This window comes from Sturnira hondurensis, unplaced genomic scaffold (assembly GCF_014824575.4).
Source record: "Sturnira hondurensis isolate 20B ecotype Veracruz unplaced genomic scaffold, ASM1482457v3 Scaffold0003693, whole genome shotgun sequence".
Lineage (NCBI taxonomy): Eukaryota > Metazoa > Chordata > Mammalia > Chiroptera > Phyllostomidae > Sturnira > Sturnira hondurensis.
This window is the reverse complement of record NW_028076324.1, coordinates 8,814,364-8,835,378: the sequence shown is the minus strand read 5'-3', so window position 1 is coordinate 8,835,378 and position 21,015 is coordinate 8,814,364. Positions and strand designations below refer to the sequence as shown.

The following is a 21,015-nucleotide window of genomic DNA, read 5'->3' as shown; positions in this document are numbered from 1 at the left end:
GGGCATCTGGTGACCGACCAATCTCTGGGGCAGTTGGTCCACCAGACGAGGCGGAGATCGGACGAGGCAGAACCTGTGGCCCCCACGCTGGCCTTCCCATAGGTCTGGCTTAGCCAACGCCCACAGCCTGGAAGGCTGGACGGCCAGCCAGACATGCTCGTGCTCAGGGAGGGGAGGGCTGGCCGGCCCAGGGGGGGAGCCAGAGCCAGAGGCAGAGATTAGAGTCCCCAGAGGAGCCCAGGCCCTCCTGCTGGCGGGCTGTGGGGAAGGGGCAGCAGCAGGCCAGGGGAGGGGTGGGAGGGCCAGTCCTCTAGCCCCTTCAGACATGTCTGGAGCCCTGTGTCCCCAGTCCTGACCCTCCCCCCTTAGCACTTAACGCTTGACTGGTTATATTGCTCATGAATTGGTACACCTGCACCTCCCTGAGGTCCACCCGGTGCTGAGGCCTCCTCCCCACCATGAAAGCAGCTCTCACCCCATGAGGCACCTGGCTTCTGGGGTGAGGGCTCGGGTATGGCTCCCAAGAACCCCACACCTTCCCTCTGGGTCCCACGGCAGCGGCATCCTCTCCAGCAAGCCCTGCCCCACGCCCCACCTGATGTGGGTGTTGCTTCCCCAAGACACACCTGCCTTTCAGATGAGAAAATAGGCCCAGAGGGATGTGCTAAGGAGTTAGCAGAGCGACCAGTGGGTCTGCAGCCCTGGGCCTCCCAAGGCACCCATGTCCCCCTCGAGAGCCAGGGCTTGGGAGTCCAGGCGCCGAGAGAAACCAGCCCGGGGAGATGCCGCTCTCCCAGGGCACAGTGAGAGGGAGCAGAGGCTAGAGGCTCCAGTGAGGGGGATCAATGCAGGGCCGGACAGGGAGGCGGCAGAGTGGGGGTGGCGCCATGTTGCTGGGTCTTCAGGGCACCAGTGTGGTTCAGGGGAGGCATGTCCCTCAGCCCTGGCCCGGGGAGGAGCCACAACCTGGGGACCCAGGGGCTGGTGCCGCCCTCTTCAGAGAGACATGAGGAGTGTGTCTGGGTCATGGGGGGATGGAGACAGCGCTGAAGACAGATGCAGGGCCGGTGCCGGCTATGGTCAGCATCCCAAGCAGGAGCAGCTCCACGGCTGTGCCGGGTAACTCGCCTTCTGCAGCATAGCTTAGCGCCCTGTGGGCTGTGGGGCCACCTCCTGGGCCAGAGGCTCTGCCACGACTTGTTCCCAGGTCCGCGGCTTGGCCCCAGAACTCTACTGAATTCTCCTCCAAGGAGTTCGAAGGACAAAAATGAGAAAGTATCCCCCAAGTCTTCAAGAGCAACACAGAAAAGCTCTGTAATTCAGGGTCTTGGCAAGCCCCTACAGACTGAGGGTGGTGAGGGTGGCAGGCGGGGGGGCCCGCGGTGCTTGTCACTGTGTCTTGGCCTTCAGGAGCAGTCTCTGAACTGTTTTGTACAGGAGGTCGAAGTGCTGGGGGCAGCAGGAGGGCCAAGTGGTCACGAGTGAGGCTGGGAACAAACCCCACCAGGGAGGGCCCGGGGAGCTGTGCAGTCACCTGCTTCCAGGCCGGATGGGGGCAAGGACACGCGTGGCCCATCCAACCCTCCCATCCGAGCCCCATGTGCTCACCTGGACTGCCGTGTAGGCCATGCCGAGGTAGGCGCCAATGCAGACTGCCAGGAGGAGGTCAAAAATGGCTGGTTTGACCCTGGAGAGAGGGGAGGCGGAGGTCAGGGGAGGGTGCGGGACTCGCTGCTCCCTGGCTGTCCTGTGGACCACAGTCCCCTGGATGGTAACCCAGGGGACACGGGCTCCTGGCCCAGAGCAGCTCACCTGTAGGCATTCATCACCTGCTTCAGCTGGTCGTAGAAGACAAACTCGGGGTCCCTGGGAGAGAGTGCATTCTCAGTGGACTCGCCCCAACAGCCGCGCCAGGTCCTGCGGCGCCCCCTCCCTTCCTCAGACACCAGACCACCTGGAGGTCCCACCTGCCCGCAAGTGGCAGGGAGCACCCCATGTGTGCGCCCCCTCGAGGCTGCCGCTGCCCCTCCTGGGACAGGGCTACCTTCTGTTCCAAAACCCCATCTTCCCTATTGCTTTTCTGGGTGCGGAAGTGCACTCCTGAACAATGGAAGGTGGACTACAGACACCGTGCTGGTCTAGAAAGCGTTTCTTTATAGGACGGGTGACCGTGGCCTGGGAATCAGAGACCCTGGCTCCACAGATGTGGATGGACCCTCTTCGGCCTCAGTCCCATCTGAGCGCTGTGTCTCCCGAGAGTTCCATGAGCCGGGAGGAAGGTGAATACCAGCAAGGGCAACGAACACTCTGGAGGACATCTCCTGTGGTGTCTGTGGACACCCCCGGGTGCCCCTTCTACCACTGGCCCTGAGGGGCCTGCTCAGTACAACTGGGGGGCTCGGGAGCCTTGAGTAGAAAAAAGACAACCCAAGGGCTTGCAGTGGGGAGGAGCACCCTAAGGGCACACAGGGCCCCAGGCACAAGCCACCTAATGCACAACGGGACCTCTGGTCCTTCCAGCCCCCGGCTGGGAGTACACGGCTGCCAGATAAAACACGACACCCGTTCTGTGGACTGAGATAAGCCAAGAATCGGCCTTCAGTATGCCCTGTGGGACGGACTTATACTGCAATCTGTTGTTTGTCTAGAACTCAAGTTTAACTGGCACCCTGTAGTTTTTTAGCTATCGTTTTACTTGCTTGCTTGACCCGGCACAGGGGGAGATGCAGAAGACTCTAACGGAGCGTGCTCACCAGGAGCTACACCTTCCATGAGCCTGGGGCGGGGGCTGCCCGCGCCTCACCGTTTGTCAGCCTTGATGTGATGCTGCTTCACCTCCTTCAGATAGCGGCTCAGGTAGTGCTCCAGTGTGCTGAGGAACGTGCCGTCCTTGTCCACCAGCTGGGCAGCCCGTGGCTGGTTGGTGAGCCAGTCCATCACCGAGTCCAGCTGCTCCTGCTGGATCTGCTGCGAAGGGCATGGCCATGGTCACGGGGCCCTGCTCGGCACTGCACCAGGGTCCCTGCCCACCCGGCCCGGGGGTTACCATCTGCTCTGTGAAGACAGGCATGTCCGGGGGGGTCCCCTGCAAAGAGAGGAAGGGACAGACCCTCAGTCCAGACCCACCTGGGGCCCTGGGCAGAGGGCCCGCGGCCACAGTGGGGGTCTCACCTTCTCAGTCAGGTTGTAGATGACTCGAGTCAGGGCCTCCGCGATGAGCCTCGTGTTGCGGGTCAGGGTTTTAGAGTCAACCCGGGACCTTCAGGGGCAGATGGGAAACAACTCTATAAATACTTGGAATCAGCATCATTGATAACCACCAAAAGGCAAAAACAATCACACATCTAATAACAATGAAAGTAAGAAAAGTCACGGCCTCCTTAGGCAGGCTGGGCACCTCTTCACACCTTAGATTCTGCTGTTTTGTTTTGTTGTTTTTTTAACCCTCACCTGAGAATACGTTTATTCATTTTAAAGAGAAAAGGAAGGGGGCGGGGGGAGAGAAAAAAACATCAATCAGTTGCCTCCTATACCCACCCTGACTGGGGATCAAACCCCCAACCTAGGTTTATGTCTTGACTGGGGATTGAACCTGCAACCTTTTGGTATGCAGGACGATGCTCTGATCAACTAAGCCACCTAGCTAGGGCCAGGTTCCACTTTAAAATAGGGCGCCCTGCCTTCCTCAAAGGGCTGTCCAGCACCCTCAGGGGTTATTTGCAGGTGCAGAGAAGCAGGCCTGAAATGACTGGACCCCTCGAAGCCTGTTTCTTCCCCTGCATCATGGGATGGGGGTGGTCGGCATACCTGTCTCCATGGTTTGTTGAGGGCAAAGTCAATGTAACACCCAGGAGTAGGTAAAATATCCCCCCAATCCACACGCACCTGAACCTAGGAACGTGACCTGAGGCAGAGGTATGATCTCTGCAGATGTGGTGAGGAGGAGGTCACACTAGCGTGGGTGGCCCTACGTCCAATGGCGGGCATCCTTTTAAGAGGGAAATTGGCAACAACAGAGGAAGAGATTTGGGTACTGTGGCCCCAAGCCAAGAGACACCAAGGACTGCCGACAACACGGACCCAAAAAGAAGCACTTTGGAGGCAAAATGTCACTGACCCAAGGTGTGAGAGGCTGGGATCCCTGAGAGGGGCAAGGAGAGGGGTGGCCTGGCTCACTCCTCGGTCAGTTTCTCCTTCCCTCCACTTCTCCTTTGCTCTCAGCACCCTCTGCCCCAGAACAACCTTCTCCTGACTCATGTCCCTTGGTTTCATTGTCACCTCCTCCAAGAAGCCCTCTAGCCCCAGGACCAGCTAACGTTCCTGCTGTGCCTGTTCTCTCTCTCTGGGCCCCTGTCACCAGGCTGCCTGCACCCCTCCAGACTACCTGTTTATTTCCCACCCCCTCACTGATGTGTGTCCAGTAGCTAGGCCGTTGTCCACGGGTGGCCAATGAGAGGACAGAGGCAGATACTCCCAGGACTGGGTTTGGCAGCCAATGCCACCATGAAACCCTAGCCCCCCCCGAGGGCTGCCACGCCAGCAGGGGGAACCAAGGGGATGCGAGGTCCTAAAACGACAGCAGCCAGAGACGCCCATCATCCCAGAGGGTGAAGTGAGAAGGGGCTGTTGGGAGGGCTCCCAAGGAGGCAAGAGGGTCCACAGAGGCAGGTCACAGCCCCCCAGCAACAGCTGTGCAAAGGCCTGGGTGCAGAAGCCACAGGGCAAACTGAGGCACTTAGGGTCTGAAAGGCATGCACAGGGGCTGGGGGTGCTGGCAAGCCATTCACTGTGTCCCCCCTGTCCCCAGCAGCCCCCTGCTGAGTTAGCACAGGTAGACCGCCCTTCTGTTTCTTGAGCTGCCAGGACAGTGCCAGCCTCTCCCCCCCATCCACACAGTGACGTGTTCCCTCCAGGCACTCCCATCTACCTACCGCCAGCACCCCCAACTCTGAAAGAGACAGCTTTGTTCCTAGGGCCCAGATGGCAGGGGGAGGCTAGGCGAGAAAGTGGGAGTCCTCAGGGTCCCACTCACCGCACGTCCATAATGCTGCTGCGCTGGCCGTCACGGTGGCTCTCCAGGTGGGACAGGGTGAAGGCAGGCAGCCGGCGGATGGCGAAGCGCTCGTGCTCCCAGGCCAGGATGTCCTCCGCCAGGTTGATCTTCTTGTGCACCATGGAGAAGCGCACCTCCGGGAACTGGTGAGCAGCCACCTATGTGGGTAGGGCAGTCGGAGAGTCTACCCACCGCCCCAGATCCTGGCCACATCCCACCAAGTCTGCAGAGGGACCCCTTGCACCAAGCTTGTTCCACAATATGTTCACCCAGGGCCCTGAGAGTTCACGCAGGAGTGTCCCACGGACCTCCCTAAACCTCCCACATTTGGAAATGGGGAGGAACCCACTTAGCGCCCCAGGAATCCAACTGAAGCTCATGCAAGGCCCCAGGGTCTACAAAACAGCTGGTCTGATACCTGGCCGATGGTGAACGCTAGCTAATGAGGAACAGTAGGGCTAGATAACCCAGCCTGTGGGACACGCCGCGGCCCTTCTCAGAGCCTCAGGGGGGCCTTCTGTGAAATGGGCACACGCCCAGCACCAGTCAAGCTGCTGCCTGGAAGGCCCCCTTGCTCCCAGGCACCTACCACCTCCAGTTCCCGCAGGAAGGCATGCTGCAGTGTCCCCTCCCTGGGCGGCTTGGACACATGCAGGTGGAGGCTGTTCCCCCGGCCCAGGGTGTCCAGGCAGAGGACGAAAGCCACGTTGTCCTGGAGCAGGCTGGAATCTGTGGGAGCAGCAGGAGCTGACTCGAGGCGGGGTGGGGGAAACCAGGGCCCCCGACCCCATGTCCTGTACCAGCTGGGGGCCACTAACCTGTGTGGTCCAGGTTGTCTTCTAACCAGCGCTTTGTCCCCTGATAATTAAATTTGCCTCCTCCAGAGGCGAAGAACAGGAGATTATACCTGGTGGGGAGAGAGGAGGTGTCAGTTCTGGCCGATGACGACTCAGGTCCTCAACAAGGAGGAGGCGGTCTCCCCCAAGTACAAAACCCTAACCAGCCCTTGGGGCAGGGCTTCCCTACTGCCCGCCGCCGATATCAGGGCCGGGTCGTCTCTGGGGGGCTGTCCTCGGCCTGTTGAGCAGCGCTGCTAACTCCCACCCACTTGACACCAGGAGCGCCCCCAGTTCTGACAACCACCAATGTCCCGGACATGGACCAGTGTCCCCTAGGGGTGAGAGTCACTGCTCCAGGGCTTCTCTGAGCTCTCAAGACCAGCCAGGAAACAGACCCAGCAGACGAGCGGTGGAAGGGGTTTGGGGCTACGGCTCCCTGACGTGCACTGAGCCCAGGGCCGTCACAGGCACCGCGTCCCCGGCCTCCCCTCTTCCTCCACCTCACCCGCCCCGCCTGGGCCACAGCTGTCCTTATGGGAGAGAAAAGACGGAAAAAGAGAGGACGTGTGGGGATGGAGGCAGAGACTGGAGTCACGCAGCCACATCCAAGGAACTCTAAGGACGGCAGGGAGCTTCCGGAAGCTGGGGAAGGCAGGAAGCACCCTGTCCCGGAGCGGGGAGCACGGCCCTGTGGCACCTGACCTCGGCCTTCTGGTCTCCAGAACTGGGAACATAAATGTCCGCTGCTCGGCGACCCTGACCCTACGTGCAGTGTTTGGTGGCAATGGCTCTAAGGGACTGACAATCCCACTGAGCCCCTTCCCGCCGCACGGCGGTGCGGTGTGGGCGAACAAACAGAACCACCTGGCCCGGTGTCCACAGTGCTGGGACAAGGAACCCAGTTTAAGTGACTGGTTTTTTTTTTTGAGTGTTTCTATTACTTGCAGCTGAAGGCCTCCACGACACTCGAGGGGACTAACAGCATCTGGGCCTCCTGAGCGGGACTCCAAGGAGTGAATGGGGGAGGCCTGGCCTATGGCAGCCCTCAGCACACACACACTGTTCCTCAGGCCCGAACTGCATGCAGGCCCCAGGGCTCAAGTGTACCCGCTGCGCCCCCATCAGCGAGGGGCCTAGGCTGGCCCCCGGTTCTCCCACCTGGCCATCACTTACGCCGCATGGGTGCGCTTGTAGGTGTACAGCCTGGAGAAGAGGCGGGCGAGCTCCAGCAGCACAGAGATGCCACTCCCGTTGGAGTCTGCGCCGTGAGACAGCCACTGTGGGCAGGCAAAACGAGGCTGACAGTCACCCCCCAACAGTCATGCACAGCACCTCGTCACCCCCCTCCCACAGCACCTGCGGCCCACTCTGCCTGTCCCTGACCTTGTCCCTAGTCCACACTCAGAGCACAGCTGGGAGAGCTGCCCTCCTCTGCTGGGAACTCCAGGCTGCCAGCACCCTGGTGTCCGCGGGGAGGAGCCCTGGACACTTGAGGCCCTTCTGAGTCGCTTGCTCATAGCACCTGCCTGTGCCCAGCAGGTGGCTGTGCCACCAGGGCAGCCTCTGTCAGCCTCAGCACGTGCACCCGGGCCCTCACACCCGTCACTGTGGGGCAGATGGCAGCACCGGCTCCCTCCAACTGGGCCACCAGCCTTCTGGGCCTTGAGAGCCTCCCCCAACCCCAATCAGCAGGGTTCTGTGTTCGAAAGCAGTACTCTGAAGAGGCCGGGACTGGTTCTTGGGGGGAAAAAATCTTGCGATGCCATAGTGGCTTGGGAACCTCCCAAGGTCACGGTCTATAAACCAACATATGTTGTATCAACGTAATTCAATGCATGATGTTCAGCAAGAGAAGCCAGACACCAAAGGCCACACACTGTGTGATTCCATTTACGTGAGATGCCCAGACTGCTAATGGGGATGCGGCTTCTTTTGGGATAATGGAATGTTCTGGAATTAGATATTGGTGATGATTATATAACCCTGTGACTATATTAAAAACCACTGAATTGTATGCTTTAAAAAAGTGAATTTTACATTACGGAAACTGTTTCAAAATTTTTTTTAAATTTCACAGACGGTGAAAAATCAGGACAAAATGTCTAAAAAGAAATAATGAACAAGTTGAGAAGCGTTCTCAGCTGACTGTTCAGGGTCTGACTCTGAGCCTCGCTGATCCAGGTGTTCTCCAGGTTGGCCTTGGCCTTCTAGGTGGTGTGACCCCTGGAACAGCTGTCACTGGTCTAGGCACAATCAGGAGCTCACACCAGGTCCACCCACCGTCGGCACCCTATTTGGTTCAGCTGACTGTTCTTTCAAAGAGAGACTTTCTTGGTGAAGGAAGTGGAGTCACACTCAGCGTGTGCCCCCCGACCTCACTGTGCTGGGGAACCTGAGAGCAGGCCCAGGTGCTGAGGCTTGCAGCCTGGGGGCCGGGCTAAGAGCACCTCTGACTCCTGCCAGAGTGGCATCTGGAACTGAACCCTGGGGGGGCTCCCTGACCATGAACTGCCTGTGCAAACACATGGTTCATCACATGTGTGTGTTCTCCTTCTGGAGTCCGGGATCTGGTATGTGCCAGACAGAGGGCCCCGGATGACTGGCCCCCAGTGAGAGCCCCAAGCACTGGGTTTCCATGAGACTCCTGGGGACCACACCTCACACACATTGTCACATCGTTTTGTGAAAATAAGTGCGTCCTGTGGACTCCACCCAGAGAGGACACTGGAAGCTGACACCTGGCCCCCACCTCGACCTTCTCCCTGCCCTTTCCTCTGGGCTCATTTTGCTCCGCCCTGCCCCTGCATGAAGCATGGCCACAAGGACCAGCATCTGCTGAGTCTGGGGTGCTCCCAGCAAATTATCTTGAAGAGCCACACAGACACCCTGACCTCTATTCCTGGCCTGGCCACCCACCTGAAATGGGACCCTGGCCACAAAACCCATCCCAGCTTAGCCTCTGTCTCAGCTCCACGATGCCGCCCACTCTGCAGGTTCCTCACGGGGAGCTGACATAATGCCTAAAGGGCCTCCGAGTAGGCGCTGCTGATCTGACTGCCGCTGCTGCCCACAGACAGCCGCCCCAGTCCCTGGGCCCGGCTGGAGCCGTGTGGGAAGACAGGCCCCTCCCCTCCTCCGGGTCAGGCGTATACGTACAGGGGCCACTCCGAAGGCATCATAGTGTGCCACAATGACGATGGTAGGCAGGTCCTCTCCGCCCAGGCCCGTCAGCCGCCCCTGTGGAAAGATGGCCCGTGAAGCACCAGCCAGGAGAGGTTCTCATGGCCAGAAGAGTTGGGCTCCCCCACCCAGCGGGAGTGGGGCTGGGGCAGTATTTTTAGCTTTGCTGGCTCTATGGGATGTCATGACTAGTGAATCGTGGGTGATATGTGAACGAATGGACATGGCTGGGTGCCAGTAAAACTTTATTTATAGAAACAGGCTGGGGGCCAAACTTGGCCAAGGGCTGCAGCTCGCTGACCATGGCTGTAGTGACAAGAATCTGCTCACTCCTCTTGCCTCATGCTTCTCCCCCTGGAAACCAAGGCCACGCTTCAAAGGCTGAGCTACATGCCCGCTTGGGGGGCAAAGCTCTGCTGATGAGGAAAAACAGTGCGGTTGTGAGGGGAGCCCCGAGAGCCCCAGGGTGTCAGGGTCCCAGCACCAGCTGAGGACAGTGGGGGTAGTCCAAGCGCCCCGACCTGCTCCCTGACCCTGCTTCCCAGGTAAGTAACAAGGACAGCAGAGCATGCATGGCAGCACAGACACCACAGAACCAAAGGCCACAGCAGCCAGGCTGGCAGCTTGGAAGAGAACCCCACATGATGGGAGGGGCCCACCGGACCCTCAGTGGCTCACCCTGTGACCCCCAGGGAACCAGACCCACTGCGGCTAAACTCGGCCTCTGGGGTCTGACAACAAGGCCTCTGGCCAGCGCATGTTTCCTGCCCCCAAATCACCGGCATCGCATACAGTTCCAAAAAAAGTATCCACCCGATTATTGTGTGGCTTGCCAGAGGCTATAGCAGCAGCCCCCCGCCCTCCCCGAATCAGCCTCTGCAACAGCTGCTGCACCTTCTCCCCGGCCCCTGCAGGGCAGCCCGCTCCACCCAGGACCCCAGCTCCAATCCTCACGGCCACTTCACTCGGCTCCAGGACTCGCAACCCACACGTCCCTAAGCGCCTTTCAGAAAATGCAGGAGAAATTCTAGAGAGTGATGGCATCTTGCTCACCACTGCCCCCTGCGTACAGCAGGGGCTCAAAAGTTACTCACGGAAAGGCATAGGATTCTCCACTGATCATGTGTGCTAAGCAACCCTGAGGGTGACTCACTGAGCTCTGAACGGGGAGCGATGAGAGATGGCCAACAATGTGGCTGCACCCCAACTTTTACCAGTCTGCACACCAACATGGGGGGCAGTGCCAAGCAGCCTTGCACCATCTGGTGTAAACCCCTGGAGATCTGGGCCCACAGAAGCCTCGCTAACGCTGAAGGCAGTCCGGCCCAAGCAGAGGGCTGAGGAGACCAGCACGATCAGCTTCCAGTGCTCACTGGTGGCCTACTGGGCACTGGGCACCAAGGCAGACTCTGAAGATGGGACAGTGGTCTCGGCACAGCCCCGTCCCGGGGTCTCAGCACGGCAACAGAGCGGGCACTCACCTCCACACTGGTGATGAGCCAGTCACTCACGGCCTTGCTCTGGACCCCACTGGTGACCATCTGAAAGCCGTTGGCGGTGGCGGTGTGGAGCAGCACTGGGGACAAGAGCAGGGAGGGGTCAGCCCAAGGGCTCCCCAACACCCTGGACCCTAGGTGCTCAGCCTATGCAAAGCTGTATGCAGAACTGACCTCACAAACTAGAACGCAAAGTGATGACTGGACACAGGAAAGAGCCTAGGCGTCCAGGATAAGAGATGGGGAGTCTCCCTGAGCCCAGGCAGGCAGGGAGCGCCCTCACTCTGCAGGACCCCGAGGCCTCCGTTCCAAATTTAGAGGCACGTGCAGACCCTGACCCAGCCTCCACGCAGCAGTCGGAGGTAACGGGGAAACAGGAGTCTCCCATTGGGCAGCACACGACCCCCAGTCCTGTGCCAAAGGCCCACATAGCCCAAGCTCCCAAAGTGTTGTGACCCGTTCGCTCCTAACTAGAAACACCTGCTTCTGCATCTCGGGCCAGGGACTACAAACAGCCTTGAGTCCCCACCTCCAGCCTGCTGTTACCCACGGACTTACAAACACACTGTATGGGTACATAAGACGGTGCCCCAGAGGACCCCGGAGAAAGGTGCCCTCAGGTGCTATGATAGATTCTCAACTTCTTCTAAGTCTTACTGCATTTCTAAGACAGACAGTTGTGATCAACATTTATGATTTTATCTTCCGTTTTTTTTCACTTACCAATATAAAATAAGCATTTTTCCATGCTGCTAACATTCTGCCCAATGTCATTTTTAATGATTACATAATATTCTATTGAGTAGAAGATCCCCCCTCTGTTCTGTTCTAACTGGAAATGGAGGTTTTTCCAAAAATTCACTCTTCTGCCGCCACAAAGCAGACGACTGTTGTCAGGACTCTGATCTAGACCAGGGGTTGACAAACTTTTCCTATAAAGGGCCAGAGAGGCAGAATATCTTCGGCTCTGCTCTGCCACAACCACTCAACTGGGCTGCTTTGGCGTGAAAACCACTGTGAACAATACATGAATGAATGGACATAGCCAGGTGACAATAAAACTTTATTTACACAGACAGGCAGCCGAGGGCTGTAGTCTGCCAACCCCCAATCTGCCTACCATCCCATGCAGCCTACCACATAATCAGGTGGACCAAACCTTTGTCCAAAGCTTAAACACACAGCGCCAGACTACTTCCCCACGGAGTTGGCTGGGTCTCCCCCCACAGAACCAGTCCGCCCCCCTGTCCACTCCTGTCAATTCTGAGTTTGTTCCTGTGACACTGCCACTTCGATAGGTGGAAACAGAGCAGTGGGCGGCTCCTTTCAGCTGCACTTCTTTGAGTGACTGCTGCCCCACTCCCCACAGCAACCCACCCCTGCTCCCAGTTCCCCACAGCATCCCCAGGCCCTGGAAGGAGGAAGTGGATTTTCTCCTCCCCCAGCAGAGATCACTGCTGACCGACCTGGACGCACTCTGCAGGCAGGATCACCAACAGACCAAGACTGACACACAGGTCTGGGCGAGGCCTGGTAACCTGCACTGGTAATATGGGTAATGTGCTACGGGTCTCGGAGGTGGCACAGCGTGATGTGGCCCTCAACAGGGAGGGCTGCCCACAAACCCACTCCACTCCTGCAGCCCCTGGCCCACCTTCGGCAGCAGAGGCAGAGCCCTGGGAGGCGGAGGCAGCCTGAGTCTGCTCGTAGATGGAGAGCAGGGCCTCGTCTTCCACAGCAAAGTACACAGGAACAACAGTCTCCATGGCCAGCATCTCGGGCTCAATCTCCATGAATTGCTGTAGAAGAGACACACATTTAGGTGACCTACAGACAAGGGCTGTCCCTGGAGGGCAGGTAGGCCAGCGCCTGAAAGAATGCCTCCTCTGAGGGAGCTAATGAAGCGAGGGCTGAGCAAGAGAAGGGGAAGGGGCAGGAGGGGAACTGGGGAGTGCGGCGAAGGGGGAGGGACAGGTGAGGTGTGGCAATGCCCAGGGGTCCTCACCCCACAGGGAGGAAGTAGGCTGGGAGAACAGGCGCTGGGGCCAGCCAGGCTGGGTTAGCTCTGGCACCACTGTGGGCCCATCCTGCCCATTATGTCTTCCCAAGGTGCTGACTTCCCAAGCTGACGTCAGAGACCCACATGGACAGTGGGCATGAACTGCCAGCCTGGTACAGATCTGGTTTTCAGAGAGCGTGGGCTCCCCCATCTCCCCAACCCCCACACCGCCTTCGCATCTGCAAAAGCTGCTGCTTCTTTTTTTTAAAGATTTTATTTATTTATCTTTAGAGGGGAAGGGAAGGAGAGAAGCAGAGAAATATCAATGTATGGTTGCCTATTGTGAGTCCCCTGCCAGGAACTGGCCTGCAACCCAGGCATGTGCCCTGACTGGGAATCGAACCGCGATCGTGTGGTTTGCAGGCCCGTGCTCAATCCATTGAGCTACACCAGCCAGGGCTGCAAAAGCTTCTTTAACACAGAATCTGGGGGCAATTCTATCAGACCCTGTGCATTCAAAGTAGCTCTCTGCCCCTTGGCACTGCTGACATCGGGGTCAGGTCACTCTCTGTGGGGTCTGTCCTGGAGACTGTGGGGTGCGCAGCAGCACCCCTGGCCTCACCCACTTGATGCCAAGAGCACCTCCAGTCGTGACAACGACAGATGTCCCCAGACATCACCCAGTGTCCCCTGCAGAGTCACTCCAGGTAGATAAGGACAAGTGATGACCGGGAAGAGGTGCCATCCGCTTCCTACAGGGCAAGGGCTCAGGGAGGTAAAATGGCCACACAGCTGACTCCAAACCCAGGCACTCCTTTCTCCACAGAAGGTTCTGGACCCTGGCCTGGGCAGAAGGGGGGGCAGGGGCTCACCCGCATGACATCCTGGGGCACAGCGGCCATGGCCCGAGGCAGGATGATGACCACAGCGCCTGCCGACTGCCGCAGGGCCTTCTGATACTGCTCGTAGGAGAAGTCCAGCAGCCGCACAAGCACGCAGCGGCGGCTCAGCACATCTGCGTCAATGGTGCGCGCCTCCGTGTTAAGCACTGCATTCCGTGTGCCTGAGGGAGGGACGGAGAAGGGGAACCACTCCCTCAGCAGGATCCAAGACCTCTGCCCAGAGACCACTGACTCAGGAGCCCCCCAAGTCCCAGCAGCCCCCTACCCACACGCCTGACGTGAGTCCGCCACAGCCAGCAGCCCCCTGCCCACGCTGCAGTGCCCACTGGAACCCTGGAGAGCTGCAGCACCGTCTGAGACCCAAGTGAAGGCTGAGACCCTTCCCCCACGCAAATCCACAGGCCTGATGTCCCAAAGCTCCCAGAACCTGGGGCAAACCCACACTCCGGGCCCGGCTGACCGGAGCCTGGTGGCCCTGTCCTGCTCTCTCTGGCCCCTCCTGCCAGGTGCCCCATCCCCTCTAACATTACCTTGGTCATTTCCCTGGGGCCTCACCACCAAGTAGAAAGTTTATGACCATCTAACCCTCTGATTAGACTGGGTTCCAGGGGCAGAGACCTTGGTTGCTGCAATGTGAAAACAGCACTGACAGCCACTCCTGGCCCCCAGGTTCCTGACGACTCCAGCCAGGAGAAGAAACAAGCAAACACTAAGTCCCCCAGTGAGCCTGAGAAGGCTCCAGACAGGCCAGGGTCGAGTCACTCTCTATGGGGGGCTGTCCTGGGCACTGTCAGGGGTTAGCTGCACCCCTGCCCCCACCCACTTGATGCCAGGAGCAACTCCAGGTGTGACAAACACAGATGTCCCCAAACAATAACCACCTAGGTCCCTAGACATGGGCAAGAGTCTCCTGGGGGCAGCCACCCCATGCAGAAACTCCCCCCTGCTCTACACCCAAGTGCCAGCTTCCGCTTCTCGTCAAGAGCTCAAGAAAGGTAAAAAGACTCAGAGCAAGAGGGAGAGCCTGAGGCCCAGAACGGGCACAGACTCAGCCACTCACAAGCCTCCCCCAGGCAAATGAACCCCCGACTCCCACCTAACCAAAAGTCGCAGAGTTTTTCTAAGGCCAACAGGGACCCCCTGGGCACACAGCACGTGAACACTGCTGCCCTGAGAGAGTTACACTGGGGGAAGGTGGCCCAAAGAAGCCCTAGTGAGGTTAAATTCAGGAGCACGGAGGCCAGTGCAGTGGCACAGGCAAGCGAGGAGTCCAGAGCGCTTCACATACTGCAGGCTGGCCCAGGCTGCAGCGAGCAAGCAAACCCTAGCCACACGGGGACTAGATGGGGCCCCAGGGCCTCCAGGTTGAGACCTGGGCAGCGAGCACAGAGAGGGACACCTCGAAGCGATCGGGCTCCCCAGGGGAGCCAGCCTCGAGCCGTCCTGGAGGTGGAAGCGCCGGGAAGGCGCCATCCATGTACTGATAGATGCGGACCTGCGCGAGGCTATGCTAAGCCTCAGGCTCAGGGCCAGGAGCCTAGATCCCTGCCTCTGCTTTCCAGGAATGAGCTCTTGGAGTGAGCAGATGGGAGAAAAGCTGCTTCCAGTGGAGTGCCCTATGCCGATGGTGGGAGAGGAGACGGGAAGGACACAGCAGGAACAGCGTCCCAGGTGGGAACAGGGAAGGCCATCTCTGGAGCAGGTGCCTGCAACCAAGGAGAAAAGGTGGGCCAGGTGGCACCCGCAATCCGCTAAGGACCTTTTCTCTGCTTTAGACAGGGGGAGGGCAACAAAGACCTTCAGGATGCCCTTGAAGGTCTTAGAACACCTGGAAGGCCCCACCTCCAGGCCCCAGCTGTTTCAGGCCTCCGCCTCCCAGGGGCCCACAGCCTCCGATGTCATTTCAGGGGAAACCGAGGAGGGCAGCCTGTGGAGCCAACTGTGTACATCTTCCCCCTGGGCCTGGTGTGCCCGTGGGGCAGGAGTCAGGACCCCAATCTCCAGAGGGAGGAAGCGAGACCAGAGAAGGAGGGGGATAACAGCAAAGCCAGGCACTGTCCCCCAGACTCTGAGCGCCCTGAGGGCAGAGACCATCTTTGCTGATGTGACCCCCACCCCCCTGCTCTACACCAGCAGAGATTCAGGCTGGGTGGGCAGCCCTGGACACCTAGACAGAAGCCACAGGTTCCCACACCTGGCAGGACCAGACCTGCAACCTTTCCTATTGAGGGCCAAAGGATCGATCCTCTGACCTGATTGGGCCACAACCACTCTGTCACTTGGCTACTTAGCACATCAACTAGTAGTGGCTGTGTGCCAACAAAACTTTACTTACAACAATGGCGCAAGGGCAATCCCAGGTGAAAAAACCCTGGCAAGTCTGGGGTGCCAACACCCCTACCTCCCCGGGCCCTGTGGAGCCTATGGTATCAAGACTGAGATGGGCATGAGCAGGCTGCTACCCGCAGCGCACAAGCACACAGAAAGTGCTGCTGAAGCAGCAGCCCCCCCTGGAAGGACAGAGTCCACCTGGGAGGGTGTGAGGCCACATCTGTGGCCCTGTACCTGGTATATTACTCTCAACACAATTCACAGCACAGCACAAAGAGCACACACCTTCCCTTCCTGGGCAGTTGCCCAGCCCCGTTTCTCAACAGAAGTGAACAGGAAGTTGGGAAATGAGAGACCCAGAGCCAGGATTGCACCAGAGGTGGGGAGCCTGGGGCGTGCACTCTAGAAGAGGGCGTAAAAGACACCGGGGAGACTGCAATCAGCAGTGACCTAGCAGACCAGCTCTCAAAGGCACCACAGGCAGGGAGGGGCACGGGGCTCCTCCCAGCACTCAGGGTCGTTCTGCTGCTGGAGAATGAGCAGCAGAGCCTCAGACTCCTGGGGGGTCTTCCCTCCAACAACCAACTCCCCCTCCACAGCACTAACAACCCCATCAGCTTCTCCCCAGGCAACGATGGTCCGCCCCACATCTATGCAGGGGACATCACTAGGTGTGACCATTATGGACATGCAGGCCTCTCTCATGGGCCTTCATCAGAGTTTCTCAAGCTAGGCCTCTGTTTTCCAGCTTTGCAGACAAGAAGCACTTGGCTGAGATGGGTGGGCACCCTACCATGCCCCCTCTGATTACTCCCAGAACCCACACTCTCTATAAATGCCCCATGCAGGGCAGGCAGTGTTTAGGTTTCTAACTAGGAGCAACAAAGATAGGGGGCCAGGAATGTGGGGGGAGACACCAAGTCAGAAAAAAGGATAGGAAGGAATCTCAGGATCAGGAGCAAAGGACTCAGAGAAGGGAGGGAAAAGGAAAAGAAAGTTTAGGGAAAGGAGAGAAGAGGTCAGGGAGAGAAGGTTCCCAAGGACCGGCAACAGGTGAGGATGGAGAACGCGGCTCTGCATTCAGAAAGACAGTGACCTGGCACCTGTTTCCTCCTCAAATTCAGCCAGTGTTTCCTGGGCAGGTTTGGAGAGGAGAGAGGAGGCCACATCAGGTACAAGCAGGACAGTGTCGAGAGGTCCAAAGGAGGCCAGGGGCCTCCAGGCTGCAGATTACAGCTGTCAAAGGAGCCAGAGAGAGAAGCTGGGTGTGCTGGGAGGAGCAGGACAGGAGCTTCTTAGCAAGGCTTCCGAGTGCAAGCAGTTTAAGTTGGGACCAAAGGATGGGGTAAATGAAGGAGCTGAAGCTCAGGATCTGGAGAAATTGGTTACACTGAGCTTTAGGATCTGGGCCTTTTGGACTATGGACTCCTTTGGGAAACTAACAAAACCCTAGACCAGGATGGCAGCTACCAGTCACATGTGACTATTTGACTTTATAACAATTAAATAACAAAAAAATTCCCTTCATCTGTGGCATGAGCCACATCTCAAGTGCCCAGTGCCCATCTGGACAAGCTGGTGGCTTACGAATCAGTGAAAATATAAAACCCAGTGACAGTCACAGTGAGTTCCACTGTACAGCACTGATCCTTCCCCCAGGAGAATGTCAATGCACAGAAACACACCCACAACACTAAGGGCTCCTGGCCCCCCGCCTCTGCCCCTCCAGAGCTTCAAGTTCAGACCCATCACTGTAACCCCAAGTTTCTCCCCTAGCACTGGGGCCAGAGCCTTCTCTGTGGGGGGCTGTCCTGGGCACTGTGATGAGCAGCATCCCTGTCCCCCCACTAGAAGCCAGGAGCACCCCCAATGTGACAATCATAAAGTCATCATCCAGTGACCCATGGGGTGACAAACACTGCTCTGAACAGAAACAACGTAACTCTGTGGAGACGCAGGGCCTCAGGGGACGTCTGAACTCGCCTCCAGAAACCGAGGCTCTTCGAAGGCCTGGCAATGGCTTGGGAATCAGGGGTCTCAGACTGGGCCTGAGACAGGCTAACAGGAGAGGGCGGACTAACAGAGCTGAGGTAGACCCTTCAGAAATGCAGGGACCAGGAGAACTGGAGACAGGGGCTCCTTTATAAGGAAAGCAGGCTTTGCCTTGAGGGGAACCTAAGCAGCAGACTGGAAGAGAAATCTAGAGGCCAGAAGATTCTGGAACAATAGATCCAAGGGAATTTAAGATGACTTGGGCACTGGGGTAAGAACCGCCCCAGGAAGATGAAGAGGCAGGTGTGGGGAGCAAGGAGTTGTGTAGGCCCGGGGGGGGGGGGGGCAGATACAATACAGAAATCCTAGGGAGAGGAAGCAAGTGGGGTTCCAGGAAGCTGGGGATAAGGAAGGGAAGCTGAGGGTGGCACAACCAAAGGAGAGGACAAGACACGGGTCCAGTAAGTCCTCAGGAACCTAAAGGTTCAGGGACTAAATGGAGGTGGGGGGAAGTCTGGCTAAGGAATTCTGAGGGATCTGGCTCATGAGCTGGGACCAAGGAGAGTCGAGAGCCTGGAGAGAGATGGGCCCTCATGTGGAGCCAGGCCCTGGTTAGCAGTCTGTGCTCTGCAGCCCTGAGGGGAATGGAAGGTGGACACTGCATGAAGAGCACCACAGTACCCAGGAGCTTTGGAGAGCGGGGGCTGGCTGGGGCACCACGTTGGGCAACTCACCTAGTGGATTCTGGGCAGGGAAGCCCACCTCCAAATGATCCAGGGCAGATATAGGCTGTGGGTGTGGACTATGACCGAGTGAGGATGGGCACCAGGGTAGTGTACCAAGGCGTGGGGAGGACTGGGCAACGCGACTCTGACCCAGCTGGAAACTGGAGAGGGAACCCAGGGGTCCAGGAGCAGGGGGAGCTTGGCCTGAGAGTTGGAGCTGTGGGTTCTGGGACATGAAACCCTTGTCTGGGACGAGAGAATGTGGGAGCCAGTGAGGCGGGAAGCGGGGTAATTCCTGGGGGCACTGTGAGGAGAGTTGGGGTCCTAGCGAAGGTTCAGGAATCCAAGCTCTGACTTGCCTGAGCCTGAGAGTGGCGGATCCTAGAGAAAAAGCTGCAAAGATCCCACTGAGGGAAGGGAGCATCTCGCCTCGGGAGGCTGGGCCCTGGGGAGGCAGGTGGGCCAGGGACCGAGAGGTACGATGGGGGGCTGAGGGACGCGGGGGCCCAGGAGAGGCCCAGGGTCCACTCACCATAGGGCTGCCCCTGCAGGTCGTACTGCTGCATGCGGTAGACCGTGAACTCGTGCGCCGCATCGGCAGCGGGCAGCGGCGGCGCCACCAGCAGCAACACCGCAGGCAGGAAGACGATGAAGCCAAGTGGCAGGCACGACGCCTTCAGCATATTCTCCAGCACCTCGCCCGCTTCCTCCAGCATCCTGACCAGCGGGGGAGCCGCACGTGGCGGCGGCGGGAACGGGACCGGGACGGGACGGGGACAGGGACAGCGAAAGCAACGGCGGCGACTCTTGCGGACTCACCTCGGCATGGGTAGCCACTGGGGTCCTGCGGCCACTGCGCCGGGCAGCCCTGGGGTCCTACAGGCATTGCTGCAAATCGCCCTGCTCGCCGCGCTACCTCCTGGGAAGTGTAGTTCTTACGGCGCGGGAGCCACCCAGTTATCCACTCAATTACTCCCCGGTGTAACCTGTAGTCAACCGTTCGGCTAAAACTTCATGTCAGAAAATAGACTCAAAATAGAACTACTTACAGTGGAGCTTACTTAAACCCTGTCTTTGTTGAGGGAGGAGGGGGAGGTGACTGCAGACGTAGAACTTGACCTTGCAACCGAGGAAATTGTTGGGAACGGAGGGAGAGGCCTGTTTGGTGCGCTGGGTCTCCTGGGAATTGTAGTCCCATTGAGCTAGCACAGGGAATCATGGGAACTGTGGTCTTCCTGGCAGAACTCCGAGAAAAATCACTCAAAACTTTCAAGGACTGTAAGTGTTAAATCCCAAGAGAGCAAAGACTTTGGTCTGCTTTGTGCATTGATGTATCCCCGCAACCTAACACAAGGCCTGGCACACAGTGGGTGGGCTATACAATCTTGGAATGAATGAATGTACAAATCATTATAGAAGGTTCCTGGAAGGATGACACAATAGATCATGGGACTTGTAGTCTGGGGCCTGGTGTTCGTGCAGGGATTGGTGACATACTTAGGCTTATTCATTTTGGGGTAATATTCATAATGAAAAATTATTTGTTATTTGTCAGAAATGAAAATTTAACTGGGTGTCCCATATTTGTATTTTCTAATCTGGCCACCCGAAGCACCCCCTGTTTCAGGGCTAGAGATCTTGACAAGCCTGAAAAACTCACACCCCCGTGTACAGATGGGAAGACTGAGGTCACAGCCAGGGTAAGTAATACAACAGACCTGGCCAACAGCAAGTTGACATCCCAGGCTCCAATATGGTGGCATTTGTGCTGATTAACAGCATTGGGTTCAAGTCCCACCTGCTCCACCTCTCAGATGTGTAACCTTGGGCAAGTCTCTTCACCTCTCTGAGCCTCGTTTTCCTCAGTTGCCAAATATAATAAATAACCAAACACTCTATGGTTCTTCCCAGCGGTGTTTAAGAATCCAGTAAAATAATCCACATGAACTAACTTGGAAAGAGGAAGGCACACATGAAGCTCTTGGTTAGTGTTGATATTATGAGAACGCATCCACTTGTGCAGCCCCAGGATTACTGCATCTGCTCTGCCTGCAGAACACTCTCCCCCACTTTTCTGCATGGCTAGCTCCTTACTGAAATGTTGTTGGGCGTTTCTTAGCTCTGTGTTTGTCACCCCCACCAAACTGGGACCTTTATAAGGGCAGAAAGTAGTTATTTATAGCGGGAACTTCGGTGCCCAGAAGAGAGCCCAACACACACTGGTTGAGTGAATGAGTAAGTGAGTGAATGAACTAAGGAGTAGTGAAAGCTCCAACGCACTAGCCACCTTTCCTAGGCATTCTTCTTACTCCCCTGCTTCCAGCCATTTCCCAGACCTCTTCAGGGAGGTTCCAGGCCTGAAGAGTCAGAAGTGCCCTGACAATGCAGGGAAAGAGACAGGAAGTTATTCTGGCCCACGTGCTCTTCATTGGCAAATGTTTAATACCCGTTTCTTCCATCTGCCTCCCATTCTCCCAGACCAGGCTATGAACACACAA

At 57.7% G+C, this 21,015-nt stretch overlaps 1 protein-coding gene across 2 annotated transcripts; it reads right to left on the bottom strand.

Moving 5' to 3' along the window:
- Nucleotides 1-234: 234 nt before the first annotated feature.
- NCLN (nicalin) lies at nt 235-19,516 on the bottom strand. Of its 2 annotated transcripts, none has more exons than XM_037042496.1 (15): nt 19,050-19,516; nt 13,440-13,630; nt 12,223-12,367; nt 10,554-10,648; nt 9,049-9,129; nt 7,066-7,169; nt 5,872-5,960; nt 5,643-5,782; nt 5,033-5,211; nt 3,172-3,259; nt 3,047-3,085; nt 2,804-2,964; nt 1,813-1,866; nt 1,609-1,687; nt 235-1,449 (listed from the first exon to the last, which is right to left on the bottom strand). In XM_037042496.1, exons 1-15 carry the CDS (start codon nt 19,231-19,233, stop codon nt 1,390-1,392), a joined length of 1,689 nt encoding a protein of 562 aa, XP_036898391.1. In that variant the 5' UTR covers nt 19,234-19,516; the 3' UTR covers nt 235-1,389. The 2 variants fall into 2 exon arrangements, with proteins under 2 accessions (XP_036898391.1, XP_036898390.1); XM_037042495.1 differs by having other exon boundaries at nt 2,804-2,967; nt 19,050-19,515.
- Between the last annotated feature and the right edge of the window lie 1,499 nt (nt 19,517-21,015).

Bases quoted from the DNA above. Each gene is read 5' to 3' on its own strand.
- NCLN (XM_037042495.1), bottom strand. From the start codon at position 19,233: ATGCTGGAGGAAGCGGGCGAGGTGCTGGAGAATATGCTGAAGGCGTCG. The intron at 3,086-3,171 runs GTGAGACCCCCA...CTCTCTTTGCAG, and splicing joins TCTACAACCTGACTGAGAAG to GGGACCCCCCCGGACATGCC. The intron at 2,968-3,046 runs GTAACCCCCGGG...TGCCCTTCGCAG, and splicing joins CTGTCTTCACAGAGCAGATG to CAGATCCAGCAGGAGCAGCT.